Source organism: Rhinolophus ferrumequinum, chromosome 6 (assembly GCF_004115265.2).
Source record: "Rhinolophus ferrumequinum isolate MPI-CBG mRhiFer1 chromosome 6, mRhiFer1_v1.p, whole genome shotgun sequence".
Taxonomy (NCBI): domain Eukaryota; kingdom Metazoa; phylum Chordata; class Mammalia; order Chiroptera; family Rhinolophidae; genus Rhinolophus; species Rhinolophus ferrumequinum.
In genome coordinates, this window is record NC_046289.1 from 61,237,890 (window position 1) to 61,253,110 (window position 15,221).

Genomic DNA, 15,221 nt, shown 5'->3' on the forward strand with positions numbered 1-15,221 from the left:
CTATATCCTCAGAGTCATCTGACCCTTTGTCAGTGCTAGCTTGAGTGGGTTACTCTTACATCCAAAGGAGTTTTGACAAAGAAAAAGCCTCACCTGGGTTGAGAAAAAGTTGGGCTTGGAAAGGGAAAATTCTCATCGTGGGCCATCTCCAGCCCATCCAACGGGCTGCCCCACTATAAGGAGAACAGACCGCTAGGGAGGAAGGTAGGCTGCAAACCATAACACCTGTCTTTCCTGCCTATCAACTAGGAGCCCCTACTTCAGGTAGGCTATGGTTTCATGAGGTAAACCTTGTTGCTTGAAACAAGGTGCTTTAGTGGAAAGAGCTGGGGCTGGAGGCAAGAGACCCTGATGGTTCATGTCCCGACTGTGCTACCCGCTCACTGAATGGCCTCAGGCAAGTCTCTTCAGTTGTCTGGCATTCATTTCCTCACCTGCCTTCATATCTCACAGGGTTATTGTGAGAATCAACAAGAGAAGTTGCATGGAAAATATTTTGAAAGTAGCATGCAGATAGAAAGGGTTGGCAATAACCCCCAGGATATAGTAGCACACCCTCACCTCCCAGCACAGGGAGTGCTCAGCCCTGACAGATCCTGAACTGAGCGAGGTGCGGATCCTGTCTGGGCCCTGGCAAGGAGTCAACCCAGCTAGGGGACCCTCCATTCTAAAGCATACTCAAGTTTAACTTGTTTGAGGAGTAAATGGTAGCTTCCCTCATGAATCCTCTCCCCAGCTAGCCAAGCCTGTTCCTCCTTGTGGGGACAGAGCCAGGAGTGCAGTTTCCAGGCTCTCGGCCTCACGTAGAAAGGTGCTGGCTCAGGTAGTAAATGGCTATCAACCGTGATTGGATGGCCATCAGCTGTGGCTAGTTGGCCGTCAGCTATAACCAGTGAGCCATTGGCCACTAGTATAACTGCCATGGCTACGCTAGCAGAAAAGGGGGAGCTAGCAAAAAGATGGTGGCTGAGCTAGCAAGCGCGGATTGCAGTTATCAAGTGGAGTTGGTCGGTGGGCAGGCAGAAAAGCGGACAGCAGGTCGCAGGACGTGTGAATCCAGCCTCCAGTGAGACTATAGTGATATGACTCCCCTACCTATGGCTCTCTGGGTGTTCCTTTTTGGCCTCACCATGTCCCGCGTTCTTATGTGGAGAGCGGGAGCAGAGACCCCGCAGGCCACCCCGCACGACACTCCTCAAACACTAATGTTTTTGCCCTTTAATCCAGCACCTCTGCTCAGTCTTTCCTGCTTCTTTCTTCTAAGCCAAAACTTTGCCAAATTTGAATCCTTGCCAAATCTCATTTCCAACCATGACTTTACACCAGCCTGAAACCTCACTACCTTTTCTGAACTCCTAGACCACTTATTTCCTGGGTCATTTTTGTAGCTGTCAGTCTTTGCCACTTATCTTCCTTTCTGCACACATCCCATCTTCCCAGAGGGATGATAAACTTCAGTGGGAGCCCATGCTGTAGTTTGTAGTTCTCCTGTATCTCCCAAGCTTCTCCTCTCCACTCTTCTGCTCCGAGGCTGCCTTTATTTTCATGCCAGATATGGACTCAAGTCCTTGCATTTCTCTTCCTAACTTATTTCCCGATATTCTCTCAATAACTTTCAGAAGTCTGCAAGGTGGGCCATAATGCCCCATGGAGGTCTCTAGCAGCTGCATTCACCGAAGGAGGGGTGACCAGGGCTCTCATTACCCCACACTGCCTGTCTTGCTCTAGGTTTCTGCAGACTTTTGGGAGATAAGTGAAGGCAGAGAGCCTGAACAACCTTAGGAGAGAGATAAGGGACACAAGCCCCTTCATACGCACTGCCTCTCTGGAGTCTCACAGGTGGGGGCAGGATAGGGAGGGGGCAGGAGCATCTCCTTATAGAAAGGTCAGGTGACTTGGCCAAAATCGCAGTAGAGTTGATTCGTGGCTGAGAACTCAGGGCTTCTGGCTTTACCTGGAGTCACACCACGGCCTCACGCAGCTAGGGCACCATTGCAGGTGGACATGCTATCTGATCTTATCCCATATACACACCTGGGAGAAAAGATGCCTGAAAAAGGTCTCCAGGAGGCGGCTCCGCTGCTCCCGAGTCACAGCTGCCCTCATCAGCTCCTGCTCCCGCAGCTCCCACTCCTGGAAGCTCAGCCCATTCTCCTTTAGAGCACCACGAAGGTTTTCTACCAGTGCCCGCCGCTCTTCCTCGAAGTTAAATAACAGCACCTACGAGGGAGGCAGGAGGGAGAGCAACCATTTGTTAAGGCCCCTTGAGGCCAGGAGCTTTACGTGAATTTTGTGTGTGTAGTGGTGGTGGTGTGTGTGTGTGTGTGGGGGGGTGGGATCTGCTGGAAAGAGAACACTTGCAAAAGGGATATTGTTATTCTGGGTTCAGTGGGGTTAAGTGGTTTGCTTATAGTTGCAGAGGTAGCATTCCAAGGCACGTGTACAAAGCCATTCCTCCCTCTCTATCCCACACTGGAGAAAGGAGAAGGCAGGGAACTCCAGGGGTAGAGGAGATGGTGAGCCAGACAGAGCTGAAGATTAGCCTCTGATTGAGTTCCCTTCCAAAATCTCTAACAATTCATTAGAGCCTGAAATCAGGGGGGCAGGGAAGAGGGCCCAGCTTCTTCCAAGGACTCCCAGCTAGGACCTGCCATGGTGTCCTTAGAAAGGGAAGACTGTGTTTGCATGAGTAAGAGGGGACTGTGGAGACTATGCCATCCAGCAGGCTCAGAGCAGGACAAGTGTGCTCAAGTTTATCTCTCTATCAGGTACTCCAGTCAGGGACGAGACCTCCACTTGGCTGTCTCCCTGGCTGTGACTGTGGACAAGGAGCCAAGGGACCAGCTGGGCCGTACCAGGTCATACTCCTTGGGGATCTTGAGCAGCAGGGTGCGGCGTCCACGGTTGTTGGACAGGATGAGGTTGACCTGCTGCAGGGGCCGCAGCTGGATGATGCGAAGTACAGAGAGCGTGCCGTCCATGACCCGGATCTGCCCAGGCTGCAGGTGCAGGAGCACAGGCCTGCAGGGCTCCTTGCGGCCCTGCCATTCCAATGCTGGGGAGAGACAGGGCTGGGTCATCTGGGGCTTGCTGGGCCCGCGGGGCTGGGCCGGCCCTGCCCGAGACACATCCAGAAGAAGGCCAGCTCAGGGCTGGATTGGATTAAGGCCTCCATAGTTCCTTGCCACTTCTTGGGTACTGAGCGCCGTCTCCTCTCTGACAGTCCCGCTGTGATCTAGCCCTTGAGAAGAGTAACTATCATTTCCTGAGTGTTTCCCATGTGCCTAACATGGTACCAAGTACTTTGCATGAATGAGTTCATTTAATCTTCACAAATCTATGCAATAAGTGCTATTATTATTCCTATTTTACAGATAAGGAAAAATAAATTTAGAGAAATTTAAAAATCTGCCGAAGGCCCAACTGGTGGAACCAACATTCCAATGCTCAGTCAGTATGACACTAGACCTTCATTAATTACTTCTCTGTTGCCTGAAATTCTAGTGGGAGGTGTACAAAGCAGTAGTTCTTTGGAATTTGCGAGTCACGGTAACCCTTTGAAATGTAGTCAGGGTCCTGTGACTCCTCCCCATAAGTCTATCACTTTCTCTTTATTTGGGACCATTGGGAGGAGTTACTGAGGTGGGAGGACTCCAGGTCCAACTTCTACCTAAATGGCCCAGCGGCACTTCCCACCTGCCCTAGCTGCCTGGAGGCCTAGGAAAGGCAGGCCTTTTCCTTAGGCTGACGAAGTAGGGGTGGGGTTGTCACCCTGTCATGTCCTCCTCATCGCCACCCCAGCCAGCCCCAGACCTACCTTCCACGCCCTCCACGAGCTTCTCAGACTTGATGCTCTGACGGTTCTGGCCCTGGAGCCTCTTAAAATTTCTCCTCCGGAGCCGAGCAACAATCCATGCAACAAGCAGGCTCACTGGGAGGGCAGACGCAGTAGGACGCTCAGAGGAAGGTGGGGGCCTGGGAAGATCAGTGGCTCCTCTCCCAGCCTCCTTTCCTTGGCAAGACCCCCTGCTTTTCCCATATCCTAGCTCTATTTGTTTAACTGTCTCAAATTGTAACGCTCCCTGAGTCTGGGGTGGGTGGTGGGGAGAGCTGGTTTGCATCCCATGGATTGCTTTGGATAGCATCTAAGATGCCTGCACAACCTCCTTCCCTTCTTCCACCACTCGGCTCCCTTCCTAGCTAGAGACTGGACACACTGCCAGGCTGCTGGTGTTGATCCACGCACAGCCATGTCAAAGACTAATTCCCACGCCTTTGGCCCAGCAACTACGTCTCAGCCCTGGTTCTCTAGTAAGGATTTGCCTCTGACAGTTTCCCAGGCCCAGGTTCCTGCAAATAGCTGTGGATTGTGGAGTCTCCATGGCGCCTGACCAATCTGGGCCCTGGGGTGGGGTGGGGAACTCAGGAGAACAGGGGAATGATTCTCCCTGGAGCTGACTTATCTGCACGTCAGACACTTCTCATGTGCTTGTCTGCAGGTCAGGCACTTCTCATGTGCTCTCCTGTTCTGTTGCTTTCAACATCTGCCCAGGGGAACGTACTCTGCATGGTTGGCTCTCACAGATAGATCCACCCCAACCCCACTCTCCAGCTTGCATCTCTCACCCAACCCTGCCCCGCCCATCACTTTTACCCAGGGGGAAGCAGCAGAGAGTCCCGATGGTGAGGCCGAAGCCAAATCCACTGCCCTTGAAATAGTCCCTTGTGACTGGGGGAGCACAGGCTGGCAGGCCCTCGGTGCTGAGTTGTCTTGGCTGTGGACAGGGGTCTCCTGGGGAGGCAGAGAAATCTAGAGTCCTGGGGGGTGCCGGGCCACGGGCTCAGTCACAGGATCATTGAGGAAGTTAGGGTGGCCCTCTGAGAGAGTTGGGGGTGCCTCTGGGTAACAGAGGGGAGGGGACTGCTTACCCCTGTCATTGTCTCTGCCATTGTACCAAGAATGTGGTGTTTGTCTACTTGGGTAACAAGTGGGGTCCAAAGTGAACCTCAGTCTGTGTCTCTCCCTCACATATACATATGTACACACACACACACACACACACACACACACACACACACACCCTTACACCCTTTCCTTGTCACTGCTGTGGGGTTGGGATAGCGTCACTGCACATGGCTCTCTCCTAATGTTCCACCCACCCCCAGCCCCATTCCAGCCGAACAGGAGCCTCCTAATCAGGTCTCTCTGAGTCTCAGTCCTGCCCTCACTTGAGGGGAACCTGCACAGCTGTGTGTGGCAACTTTGGCACCCAGATCCAATGTTTCCAAGGGTAGAACCATAGCTCACTTCCCCCTAGGAATCTACTGTCCAGCCCCATGGAACCAAACCCACAGCTGAGGAGGAAGGAAGCGCCAGACCCCAAACCCCTCCAAGCACCCCCCTGCCCACTCACCTGCATGCCAGAAAAAGACATTGGGCTGCAGGGCACTGGGGTCCACATTGGTGACCGTCACTAGAACATCCCATAGGGAAGTGTTTCTGATCTCTGAGATCTCTTCCTCAGAGAATAGCCTGGGGGTGGGAGAGATGGAGAGTTCTCACAGTGAAAGAGAGATGCAGGCCCCCAGGAATAGGGACACAGACGAGGAAAGAGACCCAGAGGGGTTGGGAGAGGGTGGGACCAGCTGGAAGTCAAGGGCCCATGGGGGCTGTTACAGGCAGAGGGTCTGGGCCCAGGCTGAGGTGGAGTCTGGGGGAGGCCCAGGCAGGCCTTACCCGTTCCTGGTGTTCTCAAACCAGTAACGGTCGCCATCGCGCAGCCGCACAAACTGGTCAAGGACTATGGTGCTGAAGAGGGGTCCGGGGTCTCCATGGCTCTCCAGGAGCCCCCCAGGGAGCAGCTCCAGCCGGGACAGGTCCTGGTTGTACAGGGCAGCTGTGGCCTCCAGCACCTGGGGATAGGAGTGAGTGCAAGGACCTGACACCCACCCTCAGGCAAAGATGTGGTTCCCAGGGATCAGCCTCAGGGATAATAATAATAAATGACAGTGACAATTATTCTCTTATGCCCCAGGCACTGCTCTGAGTGATTTACATAAGTTAAAACATTGTGGGAACTCTCTCACAGATTCAGCTGCCTATTTTATACCGTTGGAATGAAATAGGCAGCCAGTCCCCTACATAACTTGTTCTTGAAAAGGTATGAAAGTTGAAGGATCAAAATCAGTGCAAATGTTGAATGATGGACTGCTGTGTTAGAAAAAGTTTCTATTCTCAGGGCTACAAACAAAAATGTTTAAAATGTCAAATCCCTGTACATACATTGCCTTTTAAAGACAGTCTTCAACAATATACGAGCAGCATATTCTCCCTGACCTTTCCTTTAGTTCTTTTCCCCACAATGTAAATAAGCACTTGACCAGCCTAATTCCAACAAGGCCCAGTTGAAGCTAAAGATTTGCTACTTTGGGTATGTATGGTGATTCCTATCTTTACATTGATTTTATAAAGTTTACGAGCCCCATGCACATATCATTTCTTTGTCAGCCTTTCAATTTTCCACTTTCTAACAATCTTGTAAAATAGTCAGGGCAAAAGTAGTCCAAAAATTGCAGAAACACTGCTGTGCCAAGATAGTACGGTAGCTAAAACTGGTCTGTTGGTTGGCAGGCAATGCCATTTGTCCAGGTGATAGCTCAGGTGTGACAGCTGATGCCCCCAAAGCAGCTTGAATATCAGTGCATGAAAGTACAGCTTGTTCCTGAGTCAAGGACCTGCTATACCCACTCAAGGAGTCATTGGGAAGAGTAAATGAGAAAATGCCTTTTAAGTGCCGAGCACACAATAGGTGCCCAATAAACATTTGCTGGATCTGCACAGTCACGGAGTCTAAAGCCGAATCCTGCTGCTCTGGTAACCTCCATCCTGGTGTGTGATACTGGGAAACTCGACCTGGGTGGCCCTGCCCCTCTCACCAGGTGCTTGTCTCTGGTGCCTGTGTCTTGCTGCCCATTTTCTGGGTCTCAGGCCAGTGTGCCCTAGCTCTCCCACCCGGCCCTCTGGGTCCCGACCCCTCCTCACAGTGCCATCACTCTGGGAGAGTGCAGGGTTGATGTCCTGCCATCTGGTAACAGGAGACAGGCCCAGGGCTGCCCTGGCCTTGGTGTAAGAGGGCAGGCCTAGATCTCGGCCCCGCTGCAGGCAGCTGGCCAGGTGGTCTATGCGGGAAAACTTCAGTGTGCCAGGCCAGAAATCTGAAAATGAGATATCAGAGAGTCTGAGGGAGCTCAGCACATGCCTCAGGCTCCAACCAGCCCCAGGGATACCTGAGCCATAACGAGGGAGCCGAGGGAGCCGGGAGCCTGGGCTAGCACTCAGATAGAGTACAGGCTCCCAGCCCTTGGCACCCCTCCCTGCCTGACTCTGGAGCTCTAGTTGAACCTGCTCCCAGGGACCAGGGGTACACAGCCTGCGGGGATGGCCTCAGCCTCACCTCTCAAGTCCTCAACCACCACATGGTCCTCTCGCTCAGCGATCTGAGAGGTCATGCCCAGCAGCAATGCATCCACATCTTCAGCTCTTCGTAGGTTTGGGTGCTATGGGGGTGGGGAGGAGACGATGTGGCTAATGGGGCCAGAGGTTGGGCAGCCAGACTCCCTCCACCCCGCAGTCCATGTCCTGGGTCCACCCAGTCCGGCTGTTCACTGCCAAACTGGTGTCTATTCCTCCTCTGCAGGCTGCCTTCTCACTCAGGGTGAGTGATGTCCCCACCCAAAACCCATGCTGCTGGGAGACAGGTCCCCAAAAGCACAAGGGATGGAAAGCTTTATTTATTCTATTTTAGGAGACTTGACAGTATGGTTGACAAAAGGCGCTAGAAGATGTAGGTCATGCACCCTGCTAACCATCTGTGTGATTACGGGCAAGTCCCAGGATCTCTTTGAACTCAGCATCCTCCCCTTAATAAAAAGGGCCTTAGAGATTAATAAAACAATAAAATAAAATTAATAAGATAATGAAAAGGGATTAGGAGGACTCTGAAGTCTCTTTTCAGCTCAGCTCTATGACTCTGATCCTATACCTCCCTCTTCTCTCTTTTTTCTCCCATCTCCCTTCCCCTCTATGAACACTTAACACAAAGTATATGATTTTGCTTTAAATTAGTGATTAATATTCTTGACCCACACTGACTTGGTTTGGATGGACAGACTGTCCCCAGTAATCTTTCAGAGTCCTTCCTTCCTCCTAGCCCCTATCCCACACAAATACATTCACACTCTGCCCTGGGTGTGTCTAATTGGGAAGTTTCTTTGGGGGCTGGGATGGCTGGGGTACTCCAAGGCCTATAGGGGACCCAGAGTTGTCAAGGGAGAAGAAAAACCTAGGAGAAAGCAATGAATGTAGAGCCACACTTGTGCAGGACCCGCTGTCTCTCACATAGCCCTGAGGCTGGAGTAGAGGGTTGACTTTTTTTTTTTTTTTTTTTTAAATATTTTACTGGGGAAGGGGAACAGGACTTTATTGGGGAACAGTATGTACTTCCAGGCCTTTTTTTTTTCCCCCAAGTCTAGTTGTTGTTGTCCTTTCAATCTTAGTTGTGGAGGGCGCAGCTCAGCTCCAGGCCCAGTTGCCATTGCTAGTTGCAGGGGTTACAGCCCACCATCCCTTGCGGGAGTTGAACCGACAACCTTGTGATTGAGAGGATGCCCTCCAACCATCTGAGCCGGCAGCTCAGCTCAAGGTGCCCTGTTCAATCTTAGTTGCAGGGGGCGCTGCCCACCATCCCTTGCAGGATTCGAGGACTTGAACTGGCAACCTTGTGGTGGAGAGCCCACTGGCCCATGTGGGAATCGAACCAGCAGCCTTCGGAGTTAGGAGCATGGAGCTCTAACGCCTGAGGGTTGACTTTTGACCTCGTACAGCTACCTGGTCATCTCAGACACTGGTAGGGGAGATGGCTGCAGACCCTCGGGCTGTCTCCTCCATCCCAGCCAATCCCAACTGCTGCCTCAGCCCTACTGCCCGCCTTCACCACACACCCTTATACACATGTGTGTGTGCACATGTACAGACAACACACATATACCCACCCACATATATGCCCCCAGTCCTGACCTCTCGGCTCCAGTAGCTGTTGCAGACCCGGAGAGCTCTGGAGACACTTGAGTTCTGATTGATGATCCCCTGGAAGTGGCAGCTGGCATTTCTGAAATGCAAAGAGCAGGGGAGTAGACTGAGGCCACCCGGTCCTATTGTGAGGCATCAGCTCTGGTCACCAAGGTTGTAGCCAGGGGCCCAGGCCATTGCTTCCCTGAGTTGGTATGTGGTCAGGGTAGGTCCTGAACAATCTGATTTTTGGGAGGTCCCTCTCCCTACATCAGACCAAACATCTAAAAATGCACTCATAGTTCTCTCTCTCTCTCTCTCTCCATATATATATATATATATACACACACACACACACACACACATATATATATATATATCATATATCATACATACACACACATATATATATGTATATATATATATATATATATCACACACACACATTTTTAAAGGATTTTTAATTGTTCTTTTGATACTTGTCTTTGGATAACTAAATTGCTATGATCTCTTGGCCATCATCAGGCATATCCAGAAATTGTTCCAGAGTAAGAAAATCTAACCTATGAATTATTTTAAATTATAATGCAATTGTAAAAGGTGAACTGACATGCTTTGTTTCACATACATTTAATTAAACATATATTTTTAGTTTGAAGTTCCCTTTCATTATTTTGGAGCCACCATTTTCTTCAGCTCTCACGCGTTTTTATTATAATTTCTCCAAAAGTTTTATAAAGCCCAGGTCCTGTGCTTACAGCTGAAAAGGTCCCCAGTGTATTGTCAAGATCTTAGTTCAGATCAGCAGGCTTTGTGACTCACCGTCTGAGCCTCAATTAGCCCATCTTAAACTGGGTCATTAGTATCTACACCAGCTGCAGGAAAATAAACATAAAAGTGCTTAAAAACCACAATGATGTATCTTTTTAAACAATTGTTTTTCTTCTTCTCCTCCACATTAATTCTTTTCCTGGGGGGAATGGGCAAGACTTCAGACTGATAAAGGGTGAGACTCCGGTCCTGAAGACTCCTGAGGGCAATATTTCTCAATTGACAAGCTCCCCACCAGCACCACCATGCTTCACAATATTTGTTTGAGCCGTCCCTCACCTCATGTAGACGCCAGGGGGCACCATCGTGGAGAAGAACTGCTCAGAGGCAACCAGGAACTCGGGGGAGATGCTAGGGTCCAGGAAAGGGCGGTATCCTAGGGTAAGGGGAGAAGAAACAGGACAGTAAAATTTGACCCTTAAACCACCTTACCTCCACTCCCACCTCCCCCCTTCCAAAAAGACTCCTGCAAGCTTTCCCACCCTCACTCACTATCCCCTCACCTGCATATTCTGGGGGCATTTTCCGCAGGAAGCTGGGCAGCCACTCATACAAAGCGATGTTCTGAGAATCAAGAGAGGGGAAAGGGAGGCGAGTGTTGGAGCGGCCAGGCCAGGAGAGATCTGAGCCCAAGGAAGGCTTAGGTGGGAGATGAGGACCAGGCAGGAGCAGTCATGGGAGAGGCAGCTCCAACAGGAAAGACGTGGAGGCCTGTCCCCCAAGGAACTGGGGATATGGGGGGGGGCAGCTTGTCTAAGTGGGGCTTTGCCTCCTTATCATTTCAGGGTCTATTCCTAGGCGTTAGCTGTCTGGGGAGGGGTGTCCTCCCGGAAAAGGGCGTTTCTGGGGGATGTTCAAGGGTGGAGGGCGTGGAACAGGACTTGGGAGGAGGGCCGTGCGAATGACCTGGTAGGTGGCGATGACCCTCTTGCGCGCGTGCTGGAACAGCTCCTCGTCCCCCCAGCGCGGGTGCTCGCGGGCCAGCCTCTGCGCCCACAGATTGTGGTAGCGGAACCAGAGCAGGCCCAGCGCCTGCAGGAAGGGCTCGCGGTTCCCTCGCTCCGCCCCGAAGGCTGCATCCGACGTGGGAATACAGGGGACGAAGTGAGCGGCGGTGGCACCCAGGGGAGCGGGAGCGGCACCTCGCGGACCCCCAGGCCTCCTTCCAACCAGCCCTGGCGGCTCCGGTCCCCTCCCCCCAGTTCCCGCTCGCCCCCAGCGTCCCTGCCCGAGCCGGCTGCCTCACCGTACAGCCCCCGGGGCCCGCGCTGTCCCGTGGCGGGATCTGGCGCGGTCCACATGAGCAGGGGGTCCTGGGCGTCCCGGGGGAAGGCGGGGTCGGGCCCCGACGCCAGCTGCCCCCCGGAGAAGCTCCGCAGCGCGTCGCTCCAGGAGTGTGAAGAGCCATAGATGGCGCTGCCGTCCAGCCAGCCGGTCACCTCGTTGGTCTGCGGTGGCACGGGACAGGTGAGCCGGCGTCGCGGGTAAGGGAGGACCAGGGCCAGGCGGGTGTTCACCGCCATGCTCGGAGCCCAGGGCCCCACCCGCCTCGGTCTAGCCTCTGCCCCGCCGCCTGCTTTGTCTCACCACGTCCCGGGGGTTGCTGGGGCTCCGTCCGGTCTTGGGGTCCCAGCGACTCCTCTGGAATGGCAGCACCACGTCCCCGCTCTTGTCACGATCGAACACGGGGTCTCCCGACGGGATTCGGATGTTGAGAAACTCAGCGGGGCAGCCGGGTCTCTCTACACTCACCAGGTCAGAGAGCACGTGGTAGCCTGTCCACAGTGGAGGAAGGCATGCTAGGGCCAGCTACGGCCACTGTTCTTTCAGCACCAGCTATCTAGTGCTCCTCCTCCTTCCCTTGAAGCTTCAAAAGACTCAGCAGCCATTATTGGCAAGTCCAGGCCTTCACCTCCGCCACCCCTTCCCAGTCCTTTGTTATATACCATGGTCCCAACTGTTTTCATTTCCAGTTTGGCCTTCTCCTTGGTAACTGGGAGGTGCCTAGTGAGTGTGCCTAGGCAATCAGCAATCAGATTGGCAGCATGGGCTCCAACACGCTGCTAGGAGCAGCCTGCCCAGCAGGCCGCCAACCTTAGTGGGAGGGTGGACACTGGGAAGCAAGTATGGGCACCTGGATGGCCAGCAGGAGCCTGGCATTCCGGCTAGGAGCTAGCAAGCCAGTCAATAGGGTAAGGTTGCCCTAGCACTCCCATCTGACACCCCCGACCCCCAGCCCTCCCGCCAGTGTCAGAACCCTGCCCTGAGCCTGTCCTAGGAGCCTCAGGGGCAAAGAGTGAGAACAGGGTCCAGGAGTCACTACCAAATTATTTCCATGCTCCTGCGTCTGTTCCCCACCCCCAACAACAGCGCAGAGTGGGGCAGATTTATACCTCCCCCAACCACACTTTCTCCCTCTGCTCCCACCCCAGCCCACCCATTGCCTGCCCCTCCATCTTTCTCACCCTCCATCACTTCTCTCCCTCACTCCCCGAGTCCCCCTTCAGACAGAGGTGTGTAGCTGAGCCCACTGGCCTCCCTCCCCTACAGGTTGAGGTCCTTACCAAAGAAGACCCCCAGCACTGTGCGGTTTTGCATGGAGGCCTGCCCTGCAGGGCCCCTCATGGCCGTGTTACTAAGATCTCGGGGGTTAGGCAGGTGGGGTTCTCCCAAGGGCTGGTACACACCGTCTGCATAGGTAGCTGGAACCAGGCGCTGCAGCCGAGAGCCTGGGGTGGGAGAGGTAGGGACAAGAATGAATCCTTAGGGGGTCTCCCTGATTTCCTCTCTTTCAGGCTTCCTTCCATACCACAGATCCTAAAACCTCAGAAATGGATGAGCCTTTGCAGTGCCTGCCAGCCCTTGCTCCTTACTAGCAGTGGATACCACCCTGACCCTAGGGCTCTGTCCCCACTTTGCTCTCACCTACCTTTGCTGCCCCATCTATGCTCCATGAGGTTGTTGTACCAGCCATCAAATCGTTGCACCTCCCACGAAATGGAATTCTGAGCTCCTGTGTGAGGACAGAGGGAAGGGCAAGCTGGGCAAGTCAGTGCCTGAGAGGATGGGTAGAACTGTAGAATATGGGTCCTATGAGCCTGGCTCTTTGGGCAGCAGAAAGTGCACAGATGTGGGAAGTAGGGTGCAGAGGAAGATAACCAGGACAAAGTGGTGTCCAAATTCAAACCCAATCTTTAAGCAGCTCAGGGTGGGGATGGGGGTGGACATGGCAGAGAGCACTAAAGGAATGTAGCCAGGTGCAGTGAGCTGACAAATAACCTCAGAGAGGAAGAGGAAGCAGAAGGAGAACAGTGGCAATGGGGAAGGGGATGCAGGAGACTTCTACTGTCCTTTCACCTCAGCTCCCTGGAGGACATGGCAGGACGGAAGCCATTCCAAGCTGTAAGGTATCACACAGAGAAAGAGCCAGCCACTCTTCCACCCAGGGAAGGACATGTCATTCTGTGAGCCATCCCTGGGCAGGGGCAATGTGGAGAGGGACTTGGCCTTCTCCTGCTGAGCAGAGCCTAGAGCAAGGATGTGGGCCACAGGGTTATGGCTTTGAGGCCTTGCTACTCTGGTCTTTTTCCTGGTTCTTGGGTGGGATCAAGGACTGATAGTCATATGGATAACCTCACCCCTTCCTCTTCGGGGGCATCATGTCCACCTTATCATTCCTCCTCTTGACCCTACTGTACTCTCAAAAAACTAGGGCCTGGGAGGGAACACTCAGCTGTTAAGGGAAGAGCTCAGGCAGTGGGGAACACAGGGAAAGGTCCAGAATCAGAGATAGAGCAGGGGTCCTTCTAGTCAGTAGATCAGATTACCAGCCAGATTCCTTTCCCCAAACTAGGGCTGAGCCTCCCTCTCTGCTCACGTCAGAGAACCGAGCAAAGGAAAGGACTCTCATCAGCCAGAGTCTGACTCTCTCCCTTCTCAGACCAAGGACAGCATCTCAAAGCTACGCTTCTGCCCGATGCCTGACACAAGCGCACGCTCGCGCACACACGCACACACACACACACACACACACATCAGGAAGTCAGAAAAGAAAAATGACTCAGGCCCTGATGTTTGAGCAAAGAACTGAGGGAGAGCAGAGAAGTGACCCCAAAAATATGCCACTTTGGCATGTGGATTATTCTGGGCTGAAAGGACTTACGACCCAGCAGACTCAAGAAAAACTTACCTCTCCCTTAACTACCAAAAAGAATTTAGTTAGGGGGCCTGACCCAGAAAGAGGACTAATTAGTACAGAAGATAACGTTCTATCTGCATGGCAGGGCAAACATCTAACCAAACATCTGCTCTCCATGCTGCCCTGTGAATACCCCTTCTGCTCCCTGGAGCCCCAGGCCCCTATGCCATTCCTCAGCTCAGGATGGCATAGAAGCCTCAACTGCCCAACTTGCCCTTGGGCATCCTATTTTTATGCGGCTCTCATATGTATGAAATTCAATTTGTTTTTCTCCTGTTATTCCAGCTTATGCCACTTAACTATTAGACCAGCCAAAAACCTAGATGAGAAGAAGGAAAAAATTTTCCACCCCTACAGAATCCAACTAAGGATCCAGGACTTGGGGCAGGAACATAGGGCAGCCACATACATGTGGCTTCTAAAATAAGACGAACTGGTGGCAGAGAAAGGGGGGACTCCTTGGGGAGGACGTGGGGGAAATGCCTCTTGGGAATAAGAAGCAGGAGCTAGGGAGGAAAGGAAAACATAAGGCCAAGGAATGGAGAGGAAGGAAAGAGAATGTGAGCAACTCTAGCAAGGGAGAAGCTGCAGGGACCATCTCACTATCCTATGCCTCCAGCCAGGACAGATCATTCCACAGACTTTCTTTGTTCTCTGTTCGTGCATCCCCGACCCCGGACCATCAGGGACTTGCTCTTTTTAACCTAACTTGTGGCACCTTAAGCCAATTTCCCTCATCAGAGACCCAGGCTATAGAGACCCAGAGAATGGCCTCAGATTCTGGTAAGATACTGTCCAAAGCTGAAGGTAACAAACATAAAACTCTGGTGGATTGTATCGTTTTGTTTTTAAATCATATAGTTTTAAAATAGTGGTGATTTCTCTTTGGAGAGGTCAGCTTTTAGTCCAGTCTGATGCCAAGATCCTTACTTTTTGTGTGTCTCATCAATCTTTCTATTTGGGGTCGGTGGTCCTTAATTTATAAAGAGAGAGAGAGAGAGAGAGAGAGAGAGAGAGAGAGGGAGGGAGAGGGAGAGAGAGACAAGATGACAAGATAGGGGAGAGAGAAAGGGCCTCAGACTCTAAGGAATGAAATAAGAAGTGCTGACACAACAGTTGAAGGCT

General features: G+C 52.5%; 1 protein-coding gene across 1 annotated transcript in view; it reads right to left on the minus strand.

Moving 5' to 3' along the window:
• DUOX1 (dual oxidase 1) overlaps positions 1 to 15,221 on the minus strand; it is a 32,370-nt gene that overhangs the window by 14,874 nt on the left and 2,275 nt on the right. The window contains exons 3-18 of the mRNA XM_033107175.1: positions 12,828 to 12,911; positions 12,463 to 12,627; positions 11,486 to 11,673; positions 11,145 to 11,346; positions 10,805 to 10,971; positions 10,402 to 10,462; positions 10,178 to 10,274; positions 9,077 to 9,167; positions 7,455 to 7,557; positions 7,043 to 7,215; positions 5,738 to 5,913; positions 5,415 to 5,533; positions 4,655 to 4,792; positions 3,818 to 3,931; positions 2,856 to 3,055; positions 2,035 to 2,220 (exon numbers count right to left, since the gene is read on the minus strand). Of these exons, the coding sequence (XP_032963066.1) occupies positions 2,035 to 2,220; positions 2,856 to 3,055; positions 3,818 to 3,931; positions 4,655 to 4,792; positions 5,415 to 5,533; positions 5,738 to 5,913; positions 7,043 to 7,215; positions 7,455 to 7,557; positions 9,077 to 9,167; positions 10,178 to 10,274; positions 10,402 to 10,462; positions 10,805 to 10,971; positions 11,145 to 11,346; positions 11,486 to 11,673; positions 12,463 to 12,627; positions 12,828 to 12,911 (2,264 nt within the window). The remainder of the gene's footprint in view (positions 1 to 2,034; positions 2,221 to 2,855; positions 3,056 to 3,817; positions 3,932 to 4,654; positions 4,793 to 5,414; positions 5,534 to 5,737; positions 5,914 to 7,042; positions 7,216 to 7,454; positions 7,558 to 9,076; positions 9,168 to 10,177; positions 10,275 to 10,401; positions 10,463 to 10,804; positions 10,972 to 11,144; positions 11,347 to 11,485; positions 11,674 to 12,462; positions 12,628 to 12,827; positions 12,912 to 15,221) is intronic.